General features: G+C 39.9%; 2 protein-coding genes across 4 annotated transcripts in view; one reads left to right on the forward strand and one right to left on the reverse strand.

Annotated features, from left to right (window-relative positions):
• Nucleotides 1-26467, reverse strand: part of LOC145943035 (uncharacterized) — a 176885-nt gene that overhangs the window by 36239 nt on the left and 114179 nt on the right. Inside the window, exons 1-2 of one of the 2 annotated variants that reach the window (XR_014426459.1) lie at nt 17345-17441; nt 1728-1770 (exon numbers count right to left, since the gene is read on the reverse strand). The gene's annotated coding sequence lies outside the window, so the exon portion shown is untranslated. Of the gene's footprint in view, nt 1-1727; nt 1771-17344; nt 17442-26467 lie in introns of those variants that run through there. The other variant, XR_014426458.1, reaches the window with a different exon arrangement.
• Nucleotides 1-26467, forward strand: part of E75 (ecdysone-induced protein 75) — a 92998-nt gene that overhangs the window by 18287 nt on the left and 48244 nt on the right. The window contains exon 1 of one of the 2 annotated variants that reach the window (XM_083050232.1): nt 19112-19422. The exons of the other annotated variant lie outside the window; for it this stretch is intronic. Coding sequence (XP_082906358.1) covers nt 19239-19422 — 184 coding nt within the window. The 5' untranslated portion in view covers nt 19112-19238. Of the gene's footprint in view, nt 1-19111; nt 19423-26467 lie in introns of those variants that run through there. 2 annotated transcript variants of the gene reach the window in all.

Below are 26467 nucleotides of genomic sequence, written 5' to 3' on the forward strand. Positions count from 1 at the left end.
AGTAAAATAATATTCTCAATTATTAATTATCTATACTAAATTATCTATAATTTTGATATATGAATTAACGATTGACGATTCATATATAAATGCCACGAAACAATGGTAGCAGGTCTGATTTGATTGTAATGTGCACAAAGATTTTTCCCTATAAGATATTTGCTGAAATAAACAGTCTGGGATTTTTCATAATACTTTTAAAGTTATTAAATCAATTTCTCATATTTAAGAAACAACTTTAGAATTTAGTAATGATGTTGACACTATATTTGCAAGATTATTATAACATGAAGTCATCATGTCAAAATATTGCGTTCATGCGAGCGTCAAAAACGAGCGTCAGAAAACCACGTGGCGCGATTTCACATGACATGACTTGCCCACGTGCTCGGCTCCACGTGACACCTGTTGCACTGTCATATGACAGTAGTATTACTTGAAGAACAGCAGATGTCGCTTAGTGATACGATGCCAGCAGACTCTATCGGATATATTGTAAACCAGAGTGGTCTGGCAAGCTGAGCAAGCTTCCCGTGTTTTCAATGGTCTGAACTGTACTGCCACCTACTACTTGGGTCAACCCCTTGAAGAAGAGTGGTTTGCCCGATACTGAAGTTACCTACTTGACTGACTCTAGTCTGGTCTGATTACACGTGTCTTTGATCCCTTACCAGTCGCGCGCGAATAGACCTCACATGCGAATGAGAACTGCTCGAATGGATATGTCACTGTTTTCTTTACAGATATAAAAGAGAGCCAGCATGATTGTTAAATATAAAAGATATATTTATATTCTTTGATCTATTTTAATCTATATATTATAACAGCATGTCGTAGAATTCATGCATTTCCTCATCTGAATTATAAAAGATATAAGGAAAGTAAATTAATTCTCTCTTATAAATGTTTTAATAAAAAGTAAAAAAATCAATCAAAAGTAAAATCAATTTATGTGTTATATTTTATTAATTTTATTCATTCATTTCCACGATACTAGAATTTTTAGCTGTAAGCTGTAGATTGAATTACATATGTTATACAAGAAAAGAACATTGGAAATATCATTGCTCCAAAATAGTGCATATCCATCAGTTTCAAAAAAGCCCAATTTAGTTTCATTCGAGTCTTTACACAATTATGCTCTATGATTTTCTCGAGGGTTTATTACGAGCGAACCCTGATAATTTCCCTCGAGGCCAGGTCAATGCACCCTCACGCTACACTCTTTCCGTATTGTTGACGAAGTGAGAGGGTAGACAGCCGGATTAAGTGTCTTTACCGCAAAAGTATGTTGCGCAACTGCATTGCTGCGAATTGCGTGGTAACGGCATGCTATATTCCGTGCAAGTCTCATTTTAGATACCACACGGCCCTTTATGGACCTGCTATCCGGTTCACTATTTATCGCGAGATAAATTGTACAGAACGTCAATCATTCCAATCACAATTCGTTCACGTTAGGCAAATGTAATGTAATATTTTAGTAATAATTAAAAAAGAGGATATATATATAGAAAGAGAGAGACCTTTTATTTGCAAAATTAAAATATTGCAAGAAATATCGAATATAACTAGATTCGCGCTGGTTATGCACGCTATGCTTTGCGGGAATATACCTTTGAATTCTCTTGTCGATATTTTATAATTGTAATATTTCGATACGTTGTAAAAATTTGCATCATTCACCCTTCTTACCGCTATAAAAATGTTACAAATTTTTCACTCACCGATATGTGCAATAGCGGAGTTGTAGTACGCAGCACGTTGATCCTGAAAACAAAATATTCAAAATATGTATAATTGGTATATATATATAGAAAGAGAGAGAGAGAGACCTTTTATTTGCAAAATTAAAACATATATCAAATTTTTATATTTAACTTTTTTAAAATTTTATCTTAAAAATATTTTAATATATTTGTAAAATTCCAAAATATTTAAAATAGTCTTATTTAAGCGTAACGATTACTTAATATACTTTTGTAATGAGTGATTTTAATTCGTATTCCATTTGGTATCTACTCGTAACTAATTTGCATTTAATTGATAACTTTTATTAGATAGAATAAATGACGGGTTTTAACGCCGTTTTCCCTTTCTTTAAATTACTGACACTAACATTCTTACATACGAGTAAGTGTTGCTAATACAACTTTACAAACGCAGTTAAAGACGTGAAAGTTGATACGAGACGCGGATGAATTTCCACTTTGCATGACTTGATTTTTTGCAAATAAATGAGTTATTTTAACCTCTACTAAAGTCTATTATTGGTTGGATTCTTCCAATCTTTTTCTTTGAATATTTTTGAAAAACCTAAAAAAGATTCGTTCGCGAAATATCGATAGAATAATATAATTAAATTCGAAAGTTGAGAAATTAGCTTTTATATAGCTATTATTTTTACGTAAAATTCGTGAAGATAAAAGCACGTTAACATTAAGAAAAAATATATTTATAAAACGCATTCTGATTTTTAAAACAATCTTGATTCTTATTCTTTTACATCGTAGTTATAACTTATATAACTTTTTTGTGGTATTTCTAAATGAATACATGTATATTTAGATATATGTTATATTATTAGCATCTTATAGACCAACATATTATTAATACGTTGCGTCTGCCTGACGCTCACCTCGTATTGACATCAAAGAGAAAATCTCTATGTTAAATCGCGCAGACGACCAGACCAGACCTCGCAAATTCGATTACAGAACGCATCTGCAAATCTCACGCATAATGCATGCGTGCAATTACGCACGACACGTGGCGACTCGACTGGTTCGTTGATCAACTATATAGATTCCCCGATGCACCGATGCACTAGTGTGCATACGACGTCAGTGCGCCAGCTAGTTTGTTCGGGCTTGTGATGGTATTTGCTAAACGTGCCTGAGCATGTATGCGTGTACGTAACCGATTCTCGCACACGAGCAAAGTCAAAGTTCAGTCACTCCGTAACCTCCTTTCGATCGAAACTATTACACACTAGCCAGCGACTCTCAACCAGTCGGATTTTTTTTTTTTTTACTTTCATTCTCGTTAAGCTTCGCAATATCGCATCGGCAATCATTAAACGCTCTTACTCGCGTCGCAACAGTTTATTAACCTGACGTAACTCAAATAAGATGCATGCACCTCGAGATCTTCTTTCATGTACATGTTTCTTCACATCGGCTCTTATCGCATTCGCATTATTGATAGTTGAATTAATATAAGTGTAATTGACGTCAACCAAGTGTCGCGTAAAAGTATACCGTCTTTTCTCTCTTCAGCTACGGACTTATTACATCATCGAGCATCCAAAATTTTATTCCGAGTCATAATCGAGACGAGAATTTCTCTCGAAGATGCCACTCCCTCATTATTAGGATAATGTACTTCATGAAACGCTTTCACTCTCTTTCGCTTTCGCGGTGAAAACAGTAGAACGTAAGTCGACTGTGCGGCCCGATTTAAGCCGGAAGACATAATGAATGAGTGTTATGTTGCAGAATGCAATGTGCAAACGTGTATCACAGTAGAACAATTATTTGTAACATTCTGAACAATCAATATTTTTTCATGAACATTGATGTGTGTATCCTCGCATAATTAAAAATGCGAAATTTCGAAAATTATCGAAATGAAGAGTCGATTGTAAAAGTGTTTCGACGCGTTATGAAAAACATTTTTATTTATCTAACTCGTTATGTAAACCGAAATAATCTTAACAGCTAGGATTAATGGTCTTGGATAGTCACATTACACGAATACAAATTATTCAGCGTAAACACGATCGTATGTGTATGTAACGTGTTACTTTAGCGTTAAAAAAAATAAGAGCAGAAATTTCGAAAATAAATACATAAGTCAGTAATTTCGCGATTCCATCGAGATGACGAAACGCGCCGCAACTACAGCGCGAGACTACTGGTAATAGATATTTATTCAAAGTACGTCCTGTGCAAATTTATAACACGGGCTAATCTCACAGGATTCTATTCCGGAAATTATGCAAATGCCGCAATCACAGTTGGCTACTCTCTCGCGCGCGTTGTTCGTCATCGTCTTGTTAGGAAATAAAACTTTACCTCCCAATTTCATCACTTTCAATTGCGTAAGAAGCGATATGTAGAGTGGTATAATGTGCAGTTGATCTCGGTATTCGATGATTTATTATTCTCGTATTCATAATTTAGGATACTGAATCACGGCGTGTAGATACTTATTATAAGTCATTCGACTGAAAAGAACCGACAAGCTTTATTGGCGTATTTTTTTAACATTCTAAAAAAAGGCAAAAAATCTAGAGAATTCTGTGATGTGGTTTTAAAAATTCCTTTCGTTCATTCTTATAAAATTACGCACGAGAGAAATTTCGTTATGCATGAACCATCCAAGTATTCCCTTTTTTTTTTTCAAGCAATGTTCAGATCCGTGATGTTCAACGTTGCCGTCGCGATCGAATAAAAACGCGTCTCCTCGCGCTCATTATCGGAAGAACTTAAAATTCATCGCGTTACTCTACCTTTTATCGATCCGATCGAGGATCGATAATTCCCTTACAGCCCCGTTACGTCGGCCGGGACGTGGTTCTGGCGCGCGAAAGTAAAAGTAGGCGGGCAACACGCGTTAAACTGCTTGAAACGCGTCCTCGAACGGTCGCTGCACCACGAGAAGTTACCCCGGCCCCTCTATTGAGCAACCAGCCCGGTAACTGTAGTTCAGTTTCGCTTCGGCTCCTCAGAAATTTCTCGAGTGCTTCTAGATTCATCTCGAAAAGTTTCGTTCCACGACGACACCTCGTTTTCATACAACGCTCGAGCTCGAAGGGTATCTCTTAAAATCTTAATCCCTTCTCGTAATCTCTATTTACTGAGAGAGAGAAAGAGAGAGAAATTTCTTCAACTTAAAATCTTCCACCGAGTTGAAATCTATCCGCCAACAAGTTTCGTATTAAATTCTACGCTGCAATCTCGAACGAGGCAAGTATATAGATTGTACAGTCTGTTGATTACTGGTTCTTCAATTTCATAAATCCTATATAGCTATAAATTTTCTTAGATCTTTGATTTCTCGGACCTTGGCTCTTCCAGACCTTGGAAGCGTTTACTTTCGTACGATCTTAAACGGCGAACGAGGTTTCGCGACGGAGGAGGTCCTGATGGACACGCTGTTTTGCGAACAGTGGTTGCGCACGGTGGGAGCTTATTCGGTCGTTGGGTTGCGTTGGGCAAGCACCGAGAGCGAGCAGCAGTCACCTCGATAGCGAGTGTTGAACCCGCGGGAATCTAGGCCAGCGCACTGACACACCGCGTATACGAAAGGCGAGCGTATTAACACACATACGAGTTGATCTGTATGTATCAGCCCGGTATCATGTGTGCACATGTATACAAATACGTGCGTGTATACGTATAGGAATGGATATGTATCGAGGATCATCGGGGATCTCCTCAAACGAGAGATTTAGTCGCGAATTTTAAACGAATACTCCCCCGTTACGTTTCGTCATAAATAAATACCCTCTCGAGATGCTCCGACAAAAAACCTTAACCTCCGGATGTTCCATTATGTATACCCTGGCATTAAAGGTTAATTAATACAGTGCCTCGGTAATTGGGATAGATTAATCGACAGCTGCATCGCGAGAGTTAATCGGCGAAGGAGAGCGTTACGAGAAGTAGCGTTTGTGCGTGCGCGTGATGCGTGCCAGTAACGCCGAAAGTGTCCCACTAACGGCGAGAGAACAACGACCTGGCCGGTCTCTCTCTCTCTCTCTCTCTCTCTCTCTCTCTCTCCTCCGTCCCTTCTCTCCTCGTACCCTGCCCATCCTCTCCGTCCTCCGCACTTTGCGTCATCAAACGCCTCTAATAACGCACTGTCGTTGCCATTCGACTCGATACAAGCCCGACCCGTTTCGCTCGCGAGAATCAGCGAGAAATTTCGCTCCGCGCTCGGTTTCGAGAACACTTTCATTGTGAGAATTTCACAGAGCGAATAGACTCGCTGAAATTTAATAATTATCGAAAAATAAAAAAAAATATGCGATAATCTGTCAAAGAATTTAGAGATCGAAGAGAATAAAAGTTTTTTGAATGAACACTCTTATTAAATCGTAAACGTAGCGTAATAAATTCGAAACGTGACAATCCGCTGGTATCGATCGACACACTTGCGCTTGTGCTTTTTCAAATCACCTCTATTAATCACCGAGAAGTTCTATTTCCCTTACTAAGTTTATGGAACGACTATCCTTGTACGATTTTATAGATGACTGTTCCTTTCGTCAAGGAAGTCGTTTATCAAAGAAGTCGCCAACGTAGGCCGTGGTCAGACTTAGAAACGCTTCGATTCCGGCTTTCTCAGCTGGCGGAGGGTAGATTCGTGGCGTTTGATCGGCATATTATGAAACGGCAAATTCATGCCGGAGCATAGCGCGGACGTCGAACTCGGGTCCGTTCACAGTTACGAAATCAGGAACTTTCGAGTCCGCGTGTACGTTTGTTACACCACACTGAATTTCTAAGAACGTAATCCCAAAGAGCGACGAGAGAATTATTAATTTTGCAGCACGACACGATCGAATTGCGCGCACACATCGTCATCATCATCAGCATAGTTCATTTGATCTTTTATCGAACTTGAAGATTTTAAGAAAATCTCTTCGATTCGATCCTCGGATCTTCGGTTTCTCAAAGATAAGCTAAATAAGAAAATGGATACTATAAACATATATTTATATCGCTCTTCTATCCTATAACATCCTATACATTCTATTCGAGCTCCATCTGCGCTAGAAAGCACCAAGGATAAGTCCGCCCACGAGCAGGCAAAGTCGCGAAACAGCAGCGGTTGCGAAATTCATTAGCGGCTGAATGCAGGCATTCTCGATCGCAGACTCGATCGCGGGAGCTCATTCTGTTGCTAAAGCTTGCCACTTAAGTAATGCACGAGCAAATAAAAATCGTGTTAGACACTGTCCGTCTTACACTGTTCATACATTTACGCATAATCCAGAGAAAGAGAGAGATGGAAGAAGTATTTATATAATATTTGATGAGAAAAGTTATATTTATTTTCCGATAAAATTTTTCGCTCCACGCATTGCGATAGATCTAAAAATCTATCTAATTTCAGAAATATAACTAAATATTCTATATAATATATTTAGATTGTTGATCAAATGACTTTTCCTGTTGGAAGAAACGCTATTTACTTTCGCTAAGAAAATCGAGGATTGAGAAATCTTATACAATTAAATTTCACTCTGTGGCTCTCGAGTGCCTTGCATTACGATATTATCGTTTATTATTCTCGTTATCGGTCGTTGCTTCCCATTTACGGTACAACGCAAATGCTTTATAATAACAGATTATTCCGCCGAGTACTATGGAATTATTCGAACGCGTGTTAGAATGGCACGAGAGTATATTTGATCGATTTCAATAATTTTACAATTATAATGGAGCATTTGAAACTCTAATCGTTCACCGGGCAAAAAATATTTATAATAAATTTTACTGAGTTTTTTACGTTTGAGATCATAATAGCGATTTGTTAATATCTTTTCGATACTGTAGCATATTTTGTATATTTGCATCTTTGCAAATTTTTGTACGTACATTTTCTAGATGCACGTATGTCACAAAAATTCGATTTCTTTTCAAGTCTAAGACTATTTATCATTCTTGTGAACAGTAAGATATTTGCCAATTTGAGAATCCGACGATACAAGGCTCGGAGGAGATTTGAGGATCTAAAGATCCGAGGCTCTCAATATTTGAAATTTTGAAAATTGGATTATCTGTAACATTCTGCGGATGAAGAAAATGAAGATGAGAAAAATGAAGATGAAGATTCTGAAGATGAGAAAAAGAATTTCGAGTGGGACATCGAGTGTTGAGGAAAAAGCCGCTCGTTGCCATTCGGTGCAGCGAGGAGTCTGTGAAAGCACCCTAAGGCGCAAAAGCGAGCCGCGTGGCCAAAGCCGCTCACCCCGTCCTCGACGGCGGTGGTTCGTCGTCCGCACACGGCCTTCGGAAATGGGGACGTTCGCTAGCAGTCTCATGGATCCGAAAGAGGAACGGCGACAGCGTCACTGAGAGCCAGAGAGAACGAGTAGGAGAGCAGCGAGAGTGAGAAAGAAGGATAGAGAGAGAAAGGTAGAGGGAGAGATGTGCGAGAAAGACGAGAAAAAGGAAGGCTCCGTCGAGAGAGAATATCTCTGGCGTACACGAGGGAACAATTTTCACTTGGCGTTTCGTTCGACCGTTGCGAATAACCGTCCGAAAGAAAGGGAGGGCGGGACAAAGAGATCAGATCAATTTAACACATATATAATGCATACGTTTCCCCTTCTACGGAGCGCAGATCTTCTGTTCGTTCTACCATCGGGGCGCAATGCACTCTCGGCAAGAGACCTTGTCCCGTGGCCAGTGGCTTTCAACGGATTACGGCTGTCTCGAAGTAAACTATTGGCAGAGTTATATAAATCGCATGCAATCTAAATTGTCGTTTTATACAGCATGGAAGGCGAATTGCACACGACAAGTGAAGTTGAAACATCGAAAGCGGCTTCTAAGACGAGGAATTAAATCATCTAAAATTAGATATGGATGTTGAACGTTAATTGCGCGCGATGAGAGGTACAGGTCTCTATGATGTTTGTCCTTCTCCCTCTCCCAACTCTCTCCCAACCGTCTGATTCCCCTTCGCGTTTCTCTCCTCGACGATAACTGGATGCTACGAATAGTCGTCATGAATACATAGCGTCGCTGGATGGCGTAAATATATTACGCGATAAATATGCCGTGACAAAGTAACGACTCGACAGGGACACGAGTGTCCGAATAAATCAATGGCGATACTGAGGCCGAGATAGGAAAGTAGTAGACTGAAAAGTTGTGCGGAAAGAGAAGTTTGCATATTTTTTTTCCCCTTGCAAAAATCACATTTGCGGCAACTCGAGCCACGAAAGTCGTCTTTCGCCTTTGTCTTATCGCTATCGTCGATGACGTTCGTCTCTGTGCGTCTCTGTGCCCGAGAAATGTCCTTTCAAACCCCTTCATTGCAAATGGAATATGCGCCCCCGATTTCGAAGGCCGATCGGGCAACGCACCGAGTGTCGGTCAACAGAGTGATCTAGCTGTTCTAGCCGTCGTTCTCTCAAGGCACTCTCATATCAAATCGCTATCTTCCTCTCGATCTTTTCTACATATCCGTGTCAAATGATAGTTGTTTTTACTTTGATATTTAATAATAATTTTAAAGTCACTTTTAATTACTTTTATTTATCTTTAATTTATTTTAAAAGATTATAAATTTTGTCTAAAATTTGACGTAGTATATATAAAGAAAAAAAGCTTTATGAATATTTATCAAATCAGAGCTTTTTTCAGCGAGTTTAATTATTTTTATAAAAAAAATATTTTTTATATATATGTATGTTTGTATACGTATGCTTATCTTTACGAGTATTTAATAAGTGTTTAATATGAAACGTAGATTACTCGAGTTTATCAAGGTAATTGCAAAGTCGACGTCACGCTTCTCATTGTCCCTTTCCTCATCTTTAATCAGTCGGCCAGCTGGGACGGCTATACGGTAACACTCGAGAAAGCATGTATCGTGCGGCTGAATGCACAGGTTGACTCGACTGGTTGAGTGAGTGAGCGAAGATGACGTCAGAGCACGGTTGCAGCGCCCTAGATCGAGGGAGGTCACCGTGTGCCAGGCCGATGGCCCGCCGAGGTCGTACCCTCGGTCTCTCCGCGCCGAGTACGCTTTTCGTCTAGTCGTTTCTAGGCTAGGTTGGGTTACGTCTCCAGAACGTGGGAGGCCGCCAAGTACAGCCTCGGAAATCCGATATACCGTCCAGCATATAATGCTCTAGGTCATCCAGGTGTTCCGAAGAATGATCATCCTGATTGCAAAATGATCGAGAAATACTCGTTCGAATCCACTCGTCGTCCAAATAGTAATCTTGTCAACTAGATTTGAAATTCTTTGAATATCTGCGCTATAGACCTCTCTAAGAAACCTCTCTCGAATATTGTATGATTAAAAAAAAAAACTGAGAAATTCGGAAAAATTTTAAACGAGGAGAATCTGAAGACCCTAGCTCAAAAGAGATCTCCATTAAAGAGTTTGATTAAAGTCCCAAAAATAAACGCTGCCAAATTTTTCATTTAAAAACTCGCACATCGCTTTATCGCAATCGAACGATTCTTATTATACGTTGCGAATGTACGCGTTAAAAAAAAGAGCCGCTTAATCTCGACTCGCAGAGGCGATCGCCATGCATGCTCGCTTGATCGTAGAGCCGCGGTGAAGGGTGAGGAGAACCTTTTGTCAGTGGAACAACGTACCGCCGTGAACTCTCCGCGTCTCTGTGCCATCGCGGAATCGCCATGTCATGTAACGTCAAGTGCAAAGATGCATTCACTGCAGATGCTTGCGCGCGCGAACGCGCTTATCTCGAGAGGAGTTTCAATATATAGATCTACTTAGATCTGCGTTGCGCATTCGATATTTTTGACATTTGAGCCACTGCTCTTCTTCGCGTATTTAAGATTGAATTTTATCTTGTGCGCTAGTTAAGTCAAGTGATCCGCGCGGAATTAAATTCACATTTCCTCTTTCCTTTTTCACCCGTTTCGAACAAAGAAGCAGAACGATAAAATTATACTCCGTCATACCTGGTAATCCATTAATAGCGGAGCACGATTATACTACCATGTGATCATATAAATTGAAATCCGCGAGGCTCTAATCTTCGTATCGAGTATACACGCAGGCGATGATAGAATTACACTTGTCTAGTTTAGCATATAATTATCGGGATATGCAACCGCGGGAGAGGAAAGAAATCGTGACGAAACGTAATTGGGCTCTCACCATTTTTCTACCAAAGTCACACTAGAATTTACGCGTCGCTTACCCTTGATGTATAATTTTCCCGCAGAGCGGGGCGTCGCCGAGCGTTTGCTTGTATATCTGCACGCGTGTCTCGAAGTATACAAGTCGCATTAGCATTAGTTTAATCCATGAACGGGTGTGGCGGCACACAGTGTGCTATTTTGGAACACTTAGAATCACGGGGCAATTGTTGCAAGCCGTATCCTTTCTCCGTTGCTTCGAACCGGACTGCAACGTGCAGTTCTCTCTAGTGTCATAGAATCATTAAAGTTTCAATGACAAGTGTGACTTTTTTATAATATCTTGAACAGAACGAGTTATTCCAGAGAGGATTAAATACAACGCGCTTTTAAAAGTTACAATTTTTATAGAATTCAGAGATCAATAACATAATTCCAGCAAATCGTATTCCTATGATTGAGAAACAATTTTCATATGCAACATATGATTTATGATCATAAAGCAATTTTCAATATAGACCAACCATCCCTTTTTTTTCTAATATGCTCTACATACGTTGCAGATAAACGCTCGGATTAACTTCTTCGTCCAAGCGAAACTCGTCTTGCAAAATCTCCTTCGTATTCACTTTCGTCATTCAACTACATTCTTCGTTTTTACGTTTGAAGAATTAAAGATTTTTTTTCTCATAATTTTAGTGCCGTGGAACATTTAATTTTTACGTATGTTTTGGTACAAAACAGCTTTAAAAGTACTTATTGTAAGTGCAAAAAATTTGTTTAATACGTATAATTTGAGATATATAAAAAAGAGCCACGTAATCATTTGCGGATTAATAAATTGACCGTCATACATCTCTTTCGACGTGTTGATGATAAAATATTAATAGCTGCAATCTAAAATACGATCTCTATGGAGAAATATCGATCCCGCCTATGGTGAAATCGATGGGTGGTTAGCGCACCATATCGCCTACAAGCGAACGAGTTACGCTTATGTTGGTCCTCGTGGCATATCCGCTCCGAGCTCCGACAAACCCTGGCAAGCCGTCGTGACGTGTTGCAACCACCAATATATTATCGAGACCGAGCTTACGCTCACGCTTAGGACTTGTTTGCTGTTGCTACTTCCGGTGATCGATTTAGAAACTGTCGAATAACATTAAGCTGTATTTACATTCCGAAGAGGATCATCGATAAACATTGCATTTTCTCCGCGAAATTTATACATATATTTACTATAGCTTTTCGTGAGCATCTATTTTCGAATGTCATTGATGAACCATAGTGTAATGTATCGTGCTTAATTATATTGAATCGTCAGGCGCCACGTGATTTCGTTAATTATATTCTGCATAAAAGACAACAGAGGTATTAATGAAACCGAGCGCAGAATTATTTTACTCAAGTTTGAACACGCAAAAAGTATCAAAAGAGTCAGCGACCTAATATGCCCGCGAATTCTCTCGAGAAGAGGAGGGCGATCAATCGCCCAGATCATGTTTACCTGCGCACGGCTGCGTTCCGTAACGAATGAACCGCGTATGTGCAATTCCGATGCAGCTTGCCGCTTGTCCTAGTGGGCGGACATTCACCCCCGCGAGTCGAAGATCGCCGATCAGAGGCGAGGCTTCGCGAAGTTTGGCCGGATGCTGTGTTATATCGTGGGCTTTTTTTCTTCTAGATTGTTTTTTAGAAACCTAGAGCTTTTTCGCGCGCTCTTCTCTGCGACAAAAAAAAGTGTAGGAACTAGGGTTCAACGATAAATAATCTGTTATCAGGCGAGACATATATATCCATAGTAAATTTACAATGCTATTTTTTACCCGTATAATCAAAGTATAACTCCTTTCAAGACTTTTTGTACTGATCGATACGCTATTGCAGCATAAAAGAGGTGCACTTGACTTAGTTCCTGCATTTAACCCTTGAGAATTATATCTGAATTTAATATTAATATTTTATTGCGAATATTTTTATTTTATTTTTTTTCATATCTAATTTTATTGTGCATGTGTTTTTCAAACTGAACAAAGATATAGAACTGCGACCCACCTCTGAATATTCCAACGCCGCGCTCTCGACTAGCGCGATCGACCTCGACGACGGAGAACGGAGGACATTGCACTTTGACCGTATCTAATATAAGATACTCCGCGAGAGTATAAATACGACGACTAATATGTTGAAGAAATCATTAGCATATTTGTTGCATTTTCGTGCACCAACTCTCACATTCATCCCAAAAAGATATTTTGCAAGCTCAGATTTAATTTAATAATTTAAATAATTATTAATTGAGAATGTTTTTCTTCATGTCTCTTATCATTTAATATAGTACTATGTATTATAAGTTAAAAATATTATATTATAACTTTTTTTGATCTACTGTGTATTATTTAGAAATAGATTTAACTTTGCTGTCTCGTTTTTTAAATTTATTTCGAACAAATTATAAATAAATTTATACGAACTGTGTAAAGCTATATAAAGATAGCATAATACATGCACTGTTATTTTTTCAGAAAGATTTGGTACATTTTTGAAAAGTTTTAGTCTAATATATATATATATATATATAATTCCAGGGTATTTCAAATAGCTATTATTGTTGCGCAGCCGCGCGCGTGATGATTGCAACGTGCGAAAACCGTTATGTGTATAGTGAAAGGACTTTATACGTTTGAAATTAACTGTAACGTTATAAGTATTACGGGGTAATAATTATGTCACGCGTATATGTATTCGCTTATTCCTAACGGCAGCACTGCACTTTGATATTAACTATCACAATTATGCTAATGATCGAGAATAAAATAGTGTACATTTAAGAAGAATAAAATACATTAGATTAAAAGTTGGAGATTTTTTAACTCGAAGAGCGCTATTATAAATAATTTCATGACAATTTCATGTCTCGCGTGAATAGCATTCTTAAAGAAACGTCAAATGTTATTTTACAATCAGCTGTTATATCAGCTCGTGCTCAAGCGATCCGATTAGACATTCGCGAAATATATCTTATCTTCGTTTGTGTATCGCAATTAACAGTGTATTTATTACATTATTCGGGCTACTTAAGAGGCGGCCGCGTTTCCTAATTTTGTTTTTTTTATCAACGGAACAGATTGGCAGGCATTAATGATAGCGTTACTACTATCGTTGTAACTGGCCGATACAGCATTTCGACAGTCGCAATAAATCCGCGATCGATTGATCGATAAACGGCGGTGAAAACGTACTTACGACAGCGCTTGACAGCTAGGGTGAAAGAACTTTATCTGACTGGCGACTATCCGGTAGCGTAACGGCTGCGCTAACGCGTTACGTATGGAAAAGTTACGACGTCTGACTTTCCGTACTTTCGGCCTACTTTAGGCGAGACATATCGCCCCCATCCATCTATTCTCCGGGAATTTCTTTGCCTATGTCCTCGCTTCTTTTCGACTCTAGCGCCCGGTAGAGCCAATTCTTCAAGTTCCACCGTCACATTTTTACGATCAGCAACAGGCTTGTATCGTACTCGATCTATTTGAAGTTTAGCGCGTCATTTAAATGCAATAAAAATTTTATGAAACGCATAATGAATGTGGTATTATAGCAGTTCCCTTGCGAATTGTTGAGATGTTATCTCTCTATCGTAAAGTCGATAATGAATTTTTATTCATTTTAATGATTGTTGTGAAATTCACCGCATATTTTGCCTCGATTATAATGTTGAATTGATTTTCGTAAGATTTATGAGGTATTTTTAACGGCGAAAACAATTTTGAACGACTTTTATCAATTAATAACAAAATAATAGCAAATCGAGAATCACAGAGTGATTTTGCTTTGTGCGACAAAAAGCAATTTAGCTCACGAGCAGAGATGTTTCGAGAACGTTATTGTGTAACGCCGTACGCACAAATGTAATTGACTAACAAATACCGATAGTGGAATGTGCGTCAGTCAACATCTCTACTAACGTCTGCAGATTCATCCCCGAGAGCTCAACTTACGTGGTTAAACATGTTATTTGTGCTACGGCATCTAAGCGACCACGTATACGTGAGACTTACACAGTCGCGTACGTCGCATTGTTGATTGAGAATAGTCACTGATTGTGCAATGGAAAATTGTAGGCCGAACAATGTCGGTCGCGAAGAACGCAAGAAGAAGGGGGAGGCGATAGAGATAGTCTTTTAGGTGATAGAGATACTCTTTGAGGAACATAAGAATTATGAGATAAGCTATATAGATAACTATATATTGGATATTTATGGAATCTTTCTAGGCAATTGTGTGTAAAACTGTCGTGTTTCAGAATTTAATTTATAAATCATATCGGTCGAATTAAATCGCTAATGCAGCTGAAGCATATTATTGCTTTACTATTCGAAAGATGACATTTCTTTCAAATCATTGTCGCTCGAAATTCATGCAAAATCGTTCGTTGACGTACGTATTTCGCCTCGTTTCCAAGTTTGGATGTAGGATAGACTTTCCCGACCTGATCGTTCCAGTCAACCTACCTCGGTAGCCTACACTCCTACAGTTACATTACGAAAGAAGTACGAGTCCCAGTTACCCACATTCTGCGCCAGATATTGGCTGCTAATTAAACAATCGACAATTCAGCGTTTCTATTTCAAGATTTCCGAGAACTTACAACGCAAATTACGCGTAGAAAAAATGCTACGGTAATATTTCTACGGTAAATTTCTACGAACATCTAATGGTGCTCGAGAATGTAATAATGTAAGAGGAATAAATTTCTAAATAGTCACACTCGCATATCTTTCGAGTGAAAAATACTTGCGTATTTGTCTATTTCTCATTTAGAAGTTTTTATATATTAAAATATTATAATTATATATTAAATTTTTATATATTAAGTAATTATATTAATATATATAAATCTAAATTATATATTTATTAGTCTCTTGTTCTTTCAAGATAATAAGTCGTGCTTGCACAGTCTCGTTGCATGTGCCTTGCACATTGCGAATACATAATAACGTGGGACGAATTGTGGGTGATAAAAGTGATAAAAATGTTCGCCGTGGAACTCGGGTTTTCTCATTCGGAGCTTCGTGAAGCAGATAGAAGGCAAGCGTAGCCTCAAATCGGCACGAGTCATTTAGATAATATATCTATGCGCTTTCTCGCTCAATAAACATCGCGCACGTGGGAGTCGACCGCGAGTTTCATAATTACAGGTTTACTTCTAGGTTTATCTCGCGCGCGAGCCGAACTGCACCTGAAAAATTTCAATGAACGGGTGGGTAGCTGTCGCAACGCGGAAAGTGTCCCACGCGAACTCCGACAGGCAGCTGACATTGCATAGACATATCTATTCTGACCGGCTGCATATCTCAGGCAGTCCATTGTCTGCGAGCAAGTAGGCCTGCGCGAGAATGCAATAAAATTGTCCTCCGCTGCCGATACGCGCGGACCACGCGTATGCAATGATGAATTTACTGATTTCAACTGAACGAATCAAGGGGGAGAGGAGGAGAGAGAGACATTTCACAATGTATTTTTAATTTGATACTTATATAACGTTCAAATTTTTCATATTCGTATGCTTGATCAAGTATATCGATAAATGCAATATCTAGATTCTTTTAAAACTTAGCGCATTTTAATTTGGATCTTTTTTAAATTTTTGAAACTTCATCCTTGGAAAGATTCGAATATTTGGCTTTCCATTTGTACTTCATTAACACTTTGTACAAAGTTGCAGTTTATTTGGGAAACTACCATTTACATCAAAATGCACGTAGGTGGTCTCTTCAGCGATGCTTTTGTTGGACCACCCGGGTCTTCTTTGGATAATAGATAGAGATTCTTCAAATAATTTATACAAGCCGGTAGCATGCAATTTCCGAACTTTTGTATACGAAAGAGTCTAAAAACCGCAACTGTATTTTCTATTTATCATTTTTTATTACAGTTCATAAATATATCGAGCAATTCTAACATAAAAAATTTAATTAAAATACAAGGAAAATTTATGAGCTCTTCTATAGTTCGTGGTTTAAAATTTTTGTCATTTCAAACATTGTTTTTACAAAAGAAATCAACAAGAACATGATTAAAATCAGATCATTAAATTCAGTTCAATTTTGATAATCGTAAGGAGAGACAAAATGCGAAAGTTTTCAGTTAAATATATCATAAGAAAAAATTAATTAAATTTGAATCAATAAATTAAAAATAATTGGTAACGTTTTTGAAAAATTTAGCTCCGCTTTAAACATGAAGAAATATTGTCGATGGAACATTGTTTATAGAAATGAGCATGATAACTTATTTTAGATTATGTGAGTTCATCTAATGCAGTGCTCTCTCACATTCCTCTTACATATTCCTGGACAGTCACATACCATGTGACTGTATTTACAAGCTACAGTGGGGTAGGTTAGGCCTGGACTATTGAGCTTAGATTACACGCTGGTGTCTGTACCGTTGCTCACTTTGGTCCCACCACTCACCTGTGATCCAACTTGTATTTTCTATAGACGTAACCCACGTGTTCGTGACACACGCACACACGCGCGCGAGGGTTAAACGGCTTTCACTCTTTGAGTGTTGGTGAGTCAACGACAGTCTGGCAGGGAAACGCACTATATTCCTCGTTTATATATCATATTCAACAGGGCCGTAACAAAATCAGCCTTTTTTTCACGCGACGCATATTTATTATTTTTTCGAACAAAAAAATATAATACGAATTCTCTTAAATAAGTAACAAAAATTTTACAATATACTATCATAGTGTATATTATATCGAATCTAAAGAAATCGACACAAGTATTAATTCTAAAATTTTTGACGTCACTTTATTTCTTAAAAATTCAGCTTGAGTATAGATTCGTATATTTGCAGAAATCACCCTGTAAATCCCGAAGAATTGTGCGTGACAAGTTGATTTGTCGGGTTAAGGATGCAATTATTCTAATTGACCCTAGTGGAGGAGCTCGAGAAATGAGCCTTCGTCATACTGCGCGTTAAGTTATGAACAATGCAGTTTGGTGAATCGTCGTCAAGGCGCAATAAAACCTAGGCCGAGTGTTGGTCGGCTGTGAGATCCTTGATCCTAATGACGGGTCAACCGTGCCAATTGGCCGTACGAATGAGGCGGTTGTGTCCCGAGGATACGACCGTGGTTTAATCTCTACTCGATAAGATCAACTCTGAACACGTCTCTATTATCCTGAGAATAACACGCATGAATAGTTACGTATTATATAGATTCACTAAGAACCTTTGATGTTTGTATGAATGGAATCTAACAAGTTATAAGATTGATTAATGTAAAACAGCGTTTAAAATATATTATGTTTTAACGAGTACAAATATACCCGTGACAAAAAGTTCATGTATAATCAAATGTAAATATGTATAATTATTAATTATATACAAAATATATCCATGTTTTCTTATCTCGTATAATCGCAGGCAAAATAACAAAAAGAATAATTAAAAAATAATTAGAAAAATAATTTTTGTATCTTTTTTTTTTTTAGAAAAAGTGAAATTTGAAGAAATGAGAAAAAACTTTTATATATATTTTTTATATAATTATGTATATTTATATATTAAGAATATAATACGATGTATATTTATATTTGATTATATCTGGACCTTTTCCATGTGATAGCGACTTTCGATTCTCGAAAAAAAAAATATATATAAAATTCTCTTCGGGACGGGAGAAAGTGATTGACTTTATCTAAAGATGTGTAGGCCAGAGTTTGTCTCTTTTAATTGCGATCGGGCCAAAAATTAATTCTCGGACTCGGATCGTAGCGCGCGCGGGGACGCTCGGCGGTGGCACTTCGGTGATCCCCGGCAAAGTCGGCGCGCAGGCGCCGCGGTACCGCGGCACACCACGCCGCGAGGAACTCACTCGCGTACCGCATCGCACGGCACACACAACAGCACACCAACTAAATCGAGGAAAGCGGGTCCGAGTACCCGACGATTTGCAAATATTGCGAGAGCCACGCGGTCGCAACAGCAGCAAGAAGCGGAAGCGCGCGGCGCCGGCGATCGGTAAATTTGACAGAGTGTCGGAATCGAGCGTCATCATCCCCTCAATCGCAACGATCGCAACGATCGCGATATCGGGGGATCATCGATAAGCAAGTCGATCGCAAGGAGAACTTGTCGAGGGAACGAGTGTGTGTACGGGATACATTAAGTGAGACTCGACGCGGCAGCTGTCAGTGAGAACGGGACCGTCATATCGCATGCTCCCGCGGCGTGGCATGTTTCCCAACTGTTCATTGTTTACATCCGGGTGGACGCGCCAGGAGAAGACGTGCGTCGAGAGATCGTAGCGCGACTTGGAGGGTGCGACACGCGACTTTCTCGCGCCGGGCGATGACTGTGCAAAAGGTCAAGCCTCGCGGCACCGCGGCGGAGGAACAACAGCCCTCGGCGTCGGACATCCTCTCTCCGTCGAGCGAACCCCCAGAGAATGACAAGGAGCAAAATTCGGCGCGAAATTGTTACCGCCCGACCGTTTCGCAGGACAACGAGAATCTCCTGGGATGCGTCTTGGCCGGTGAGTGAAAGATCCGACGAAAGGGAGAGTTTCGCCCCCTCCGGTCGGATGTTCCGCCTTTACATAGATGCACGTGCAGTCGCTCATCGTAGGGCCTATAACTTTGACGTACCTAACGGAATCCCGCGGAAAACATTCCTAATGTAACACGGATCGCTATTCGTATAGGAAGGAATAGAGAAAGAGGCGTTTTCACTTTCCAGCGGGCAGGAATGTAGGTCGCGGGGCCCGGGACGAGGCCGAGTTCGTTGCCCTCGGTCGGCGGCCTTCCACTCGACGCTCTAGCAATTTTTCTCTGTCTCTTTCTTCTCCCACCCAGCGTCCTCTCGCACTCCCTACTCTGTCCTAAACTATACCTACACAACGACACACGCTTCTTGTTCGCAGTGTCGATACTAGCCTAGATAGTGCGAGAGCCTCTCTAGAATCTCCCACCCTCTTTCACGCATACATACGCGCGGGCGTTTCCTCCTCTCTCGATTCTCTTTCTTTATATATATATCTCTCTCTTTCTTTCTCTGTTTCTCTCCATGTAATCCCCTCCCCTCACTTCCATTTATTTCTCTCGCTTCTCCTCTTGGCAAATCGCGTGCTCGCGCGATCCGCCGTCTCGCTCTCTCCCAACGCCGACAGGAAAGTGGGTCGACGGGGCCTTGGCGCGAGGCTAGTTCGTTCACCCTGCCTGCCCCGTAACTAGGGCAAGATGAAATTAACCGAGCAATCTCCCCCTCGCCTCACCTCGCCGTTCACCAAGTAGAGCCGCGGTGAACTCCGCGACTCGTGTGGCCAATCGCCGTCGGATCAGTTCAACGAACTTCAACTGGGTCTCCCCATCTCCCCACCATCCCTAAGGGTAGGCTCTCCCACCCCAGTTTAGCTATTCGACGACGGCAAAACCTAACCCCACCTACATCCACCAGCGAAGGTCACCAACACACGCCGACAACGTCTCGTCGGAGATCAGCCGAGCCGCTCGCACGTACTCACACGCAGACATGCGTGACGCGTGACTTCGTAGAGAGAGCGTGTACACGGCGACACACTGCGATAGTGACGTACGTATTGTACATACATACGTATACGTACGCGCACCACCGGCCTATCATCGGCTGGGAATTCTCGTCGACGTGGGCTTCGTTACGTAATCCCGAGATAGTGAATTACACACGCTGGACTACCTACTCGCGAATCCCTCTCGCCGATCTCTCTTTTCTCTTTCCCTCTCACCTCGACCCGACTGTCTTCGATACTCGGAGAAAGTACTCGGCTAAGCTAGCTGCGCACCGTGAGCTGGACCGTGATCACTCTCGCTGCTCGCCGGGTCGGAATGCTTTCACCGTACCTTCTTCGCGTCGCGAGTGGTCATCCTCTCGCCGCTCTCGCGGTGCATCATCATCTCCGGTGCACTGACCTGCCGTATACGATGCGCATTCGGGGCGGTTAGTTGATTACGGCGACTTGGTTCATGCACATGGATATATTTTAAGACGCGAAATTATTTTTACACGCGTCTTCTTTCGAAATTTTATTTTAATTCTAAATTTACTGGTACCGTTTTACACATATCATGTTTACATTCTACATGCATATTTGTGCCGAGCGATTTTAATTAAATGCATGCATAGTTTAATCTAATTCTAGCTGAATAAAATTCTTTTTAGAACTGAAAGATACTTCAGGATCCGTATTCTTAGATTGACTATCCAATTTTGCGCCAAAAAATGTATTAATTGAACAAATGATTAAAGATGCGTTAAAATAGCTACTGAGAATAATAATTATTACACGAATCAGAGAGAGAGAGAGAGAGAGAAAGAGAATATTACGTCAAAATGTTTATATATTTCCAGCAAAAAAAAAAATGAGCAACGTGCCTAAAAATTCGGCGAAAGAAAGTGTTATGTCGTAATAAAATCGTACGTCCTTCATTGGATATTTTCTAATTGCGTTTGTGCCGACTGCTAGCTAACCACAAAAGCAAGACGCGCGCGGGCAATGGCCTGGCCTCCTCCCGGTCCCCAGTGACCTCGATTGATGCGCGGTGTCCTCTCCCAGTCCACCTTCTCCCTCCCCTTTTTCCACCCCCTCTAAGCGGAGCGTTGACTCGGCATCGTCCAATCAGAGGCCGGTTCGTCGACTCTCCGGGCTGCTCTCTCGGGGTCGTTCTAATCTCGCAACGTCCCTATGCCACAAGCCAAACTGACGAGAAGCCCGATAAGAGTACGATTCTGCCTCTTTTCCTCTCTCACACACATGCACGCATTCTCTTTCTTTTTCCTTCTCTCTTTCCATCTCTTGCCATATCTCGCTCCCTCTCCCCCTCTTCCTTTTTGCCTTTCTCTCTCGCTCTCGCCTCTGCCGCCAAGGTGAACAACCTCGAATTGTGTCGGCACTCTTATCGCCCGCGAGCTCGGAACCCTTATCAAGTGAGCGCACGTTCGCTCGAGTTCACCGAACCGCTAACAAAAATAACAATTTTTCTTGGTCACCGCGTAATACGAACACTCATGAGCGTTTGTCCTGTATTAATAAGAGGAGTGGGGAAGATCGCGATACTTCAAAGAATCGACCCAGTTTGGCTAGTCGCAGTAAATATCAATGCTTTTGTCGAGAGCTTGTAGATAACATCAGTCCATTAGAAGATTACTCACTTTCTAGTAGTGGTAGATCTTGGAAGCTCACAATCAGTACAATGAAAACGGACAATGATTGTTTCAAAACCGGAATAGATTTTTTTTTTTGATAAGAGAAGTCAATTACAGATAATACTATGTTCAATGCTTAATTAAAATTAATGCAGCGAAATTTAAGTACGAGATGTATGTAAAACGAGCTGAAAATGCGTGATAAAGGAATCGAAGAGAGAGAAAAGAGAGAAAAGAAAGAGAGCTATCTTATTACTCGTACGCGTATTTCCCTTTCATTGGGATCTGGACGAACCACCTTCGCCGCTGCCTTAACTTCCTAGCCAGACCACTCTTACTTTCTTTCTGGTGAATCGTGCTTCGTTTGGATCGAGAATAGAGAAAAACAAACCATTTTTACGTTACGTTTTGCACTATATTTCACCGAATCATTTTACTCAAACTTTTTCGCGAATTAATTGAATAAAAGTCGCATCGCCGCGTTCATTCGTTCTCTAATTTTCAGCATAATTATATACTTCATTTCGTTTGATTAAATCAACGAGAGAGATGAAACCGGGCGTCATTTACGATCTAAAGTATTTCATAGAAATTCAAACGAATTGAACGATTACTCACGCGCGCCAACCCTCGGAACTTATGTGGCGTAGAAAGGGTCGTGAGGAGGGGAGAGGGAGGCCATGAAGGGAGGGCCGGTAACCTCGAGGCCAACGAACTCTGACCCACCAACCAGCCCCGGTATCGCTCATCCCTCCCTTCGTGCTAAGTATAACATTTCTACCAACCTGTCGCCCTACGCTATAGATATTACATCCACCCCAACTTATGCATTCCACCTCCGCGTCATAGCTCGCCCATCCCCTTAAAAACGCGCCAATTCCACTCTTCTTGCCGCGAACTTAATACAAAATGTTCGTTTTAAGTAATCGCGTTAGGCAATTTAATCTCACATTAAATTGCGAGATCTTCTAAAAAAAAGAAGACATAAAAAAATTAAAGAGCGCGAGATTTATCTGAAAAGAATTTATCTCTTTCTCTAAGAATCAAACTAACATATTGCATAATCATGATATATAAAATGTGTATAACACTGTAAGTATCTAATAAGGAAAAAATATAAATTATTATAATGTATGGGACCTGAAACTTTTCCGCACAGATACGGCCTCTAGAGTGATGTATATTTCTTTGGCAAGCGACCCGTAGATACCTTCGGAGGCAAGAGGGAGGTTCGCGGGCGTCGAGGTCGCGAGGTCGTCGACCGCCGAGGGTGGCACTCACCCTAACTAGGCCAGCGGATCTCTCTTTCTCTCCCTTTCCCCTCTCGATACGCCCTTCTCTCGGTTTCTCCCACCCTATATTATCATGTCCCCACTAGGACACGCAGCCTCTCGGAGACTGGGTCCACGGTTCTGCTATTTTCGCGGGGCCACTCGACACGGATATACACAGGCCATCTACGTTTAGCGAGATAATTTGCGCTATCGAGGTCATTCCACCCTGCTTCGCGAGAACGAAGCTGCCGCTCCCGCTTAAGCCCCCGGGGCTTAATCTTTCGAGTTCTGCTGAAAGCGAGAATATCCTATATGACTGTCACGACAATAATGATATTTGAGATGTGCTCCTCCCCCCACCTGCCGCGCTTGACTCATTTAATCCTTAATCAATCTCAGCCGAGTACGAAACATTAATATATAATTTACGTTTGTCTATATATACAATAATTTATTCAACGATGCGCATAATTATGTATTCAAAAACTATCGAATCATTGAATAACTTGTCTTTTAAAGTGAAATAATTCAATAACAATTTTTATTTTTTGTCTGTAGTTTTTTGTCTGCAGCTTTTAATTCTGTGACTAATCGTGAACGGCGACTAAACTGAAGCGACAAACTTGCTCTTTTTTCTCAAATATATGATATATTATATATTATATTTTACTATTTTGTTCTATATGCTTTTTACTAACCCTTTCTTTCTTCTAATAGTCAATAGAAAAAGAACAGTTAGGTAAGTCTTCCGGTGATGGTTCGACGTTAATAAAAAAAATAGAAAATAATAAATATGCTAGGAAAAAAATTTTCGAAGTCAATCGTAACTCAGTGGCTATTTTCCGCCACTTTTGTTATGGAAAAAAAAAATGTTTTATAGCCGTAGAACGTGCGAAGAGTTCGTCGGAGTGTGACAGATTTTTTTAATCCTTTAAGCCTTGCACATTTACAAGGAAACTGCTACCAAGAGAAAGATTATTTTTTAAAAATATGTATGTAGTTCCTATCCCTAACGGGATCGCGACCCATCGCGTTTTCCATTTTAGCCCTTTTTTTACTACTTTTTTTATTTATCGACGCAATGAACGAATTCTTATCTTTTTGAGAATATAATCGAGGTTACTAAAAGGATTATGTTACCGTTAAGGGTTAAAAAAGAGTTAAAATATTCTGCACAATTCCATTGTAAAATGTCGTCCTTTTTTAATATGAAAGTATAATATGACTCCGACTTTCTTTTTAATTTTTTTGCGTAATAATTTATGCACAGCCTATATTCTCCATGGTTTTTATTATTTTTTAGGCGTTTCCTTGTTTTCCGTAGTTTTTCTTGAAATAGAAAATAGACGCTTTATCATTGTCTGGCATCTAGATTTTTTATCGAATATTTTTCTTGCGGGTATTATTGACCCGAAAGATATTACACGTAGTTGACAACTGAACGTGCATCGATCGATTGATAACAGATCATTCAACTATATGCGTCATGATAAAAAAAATAAATCCAGTGTCTCTCTTTCTCTTCAATCTTATTTCAAACGCTAACTACGCTCTTAATAATTGTTAGATTTAATGTACAACAAAACGCGTCAAAGTGTCAGCAAAAATTAATGTCTGTTTTAGAGAGAAAGTAACAAATGTTAAGATTCAATTTCAATTTTCAAACTAAGTGTTATTAACTATTAATATGATTCTAATTCACATTTATTATATCATATCTGAGTGTGCTGTTAAACATCCACATTTTACAAGTAATTATCATATCTGCGGCTAATCAGATGCATCATACGACGGTTAACCGTGACGCGTAAACACTTAATCACTCGAGTATCCGTTGAGAGAACATTCAGCTTAAAAGAGGGGGAAAAAGTATTGAATCACGATCGAGAGGCAGTGTGAACGTCAAAGGCGCATACAGAGCGATTATCCTCGTTCGATGTCGATGAACCACTTGACGCGGATTCCGGCTCCGAAGGACACGAGATCGCCGATCCGCGACGAACTTCGCGTACAAATCAGCCGATATATCGGCGCACCTGGTTTTTTCTTTGCATACTTGTTTGTCTCTTACGTGGCGCTAATCGCACCAATTGCAACTATTGTGTAAGTTATAAATATGGTAATAACCGTATATGTTGCTTAATGTCACACCGCCTGCCAATAAAGCGATATAATCAATATATAAAAGTATACGATAATACGTGCACAGATTGCTCCAGAACTGTCATATTATTTTTTCCTCGGCAGTTAGAGATTTTTTGATTATTTTCCTTATCTAGATACGGGAGCTTAACGTTTACGAAGTTAAATGATGATTTATCGGCGATTGTATTATCGGCTAAACGATCGAATCATGAGTCCGTAAATATATATATATATTTTTTCGACCGTTGCGAGGAGAAACATAGCTTCACAAAGAAACAACTTCGCGGCTTGTCGTCACAATTTACAAGATTCATACGAATTATCCGCGTAGGATTTCCGAATCGATGTTACACATAATAATCGGGGGTGGTTGGTGCGTCGAATCCGTGTCGCGGTTGACCGGGTTAGGAATCGTGGTGAGATCGTTGCCCCAACGACCTGATATCACCCCGACCCCGGGATTCGTGGCGGTATGTCCACAGGAGGGCGGGAGGCCGGAAATGAGCGTCGAGGACCGATTTCTCAAGCGTAACAGCGCATTTACGCGTTTCGACTCTTGTTAATTGTCACGATTAATCATCGAAAGTCAATACATCAATTACGCAAAACGTAAATAATTTTTTTTTATAGACATAACGATTCTCTATAGAATCCTGTCTATACAGGAGCGATCCGTACTAGAACTTTTATAAAAAAAAAGCAAAATGAGAAAAAAGATAAATATTCAACGTATGTGTAACAAATAGTTGTATTTTTTCAATGGTTATTATTATGACTAATTATTTTTTTGAAAACATTATGTTTATGTAATTATTTTCTCGCTGAAGTCTGACGGATTAAAGACTATATTGTTTTGTGAACATTAACCGACAAAGCGCGTAAGAATATTGGCAATACTAATGAATGACTTGAGACATCGCGTAACACGCAGTTGCTTGCTTTCACTTTCTCAGAGTTACCGATTAACATCAACGTTTTGTG

Source organism: Prenolepis imparis, unplaced genomic scaffold, assembly GCF_030444845.1.
Source record: "Prenolepis imparis isolate NDT839.2.m4 unplaced genomic scaffold, iyPreImpa1.0 SCAF_11, whole genome shotgun sequence".
NCBI classification, from domain to species: domain Eukaryota; kingdom Metazoa; phylum Arthropoda; class Insecta; order Hymenoptera; family Formicidae; genus Prenolepis; species Prenolepis imparis.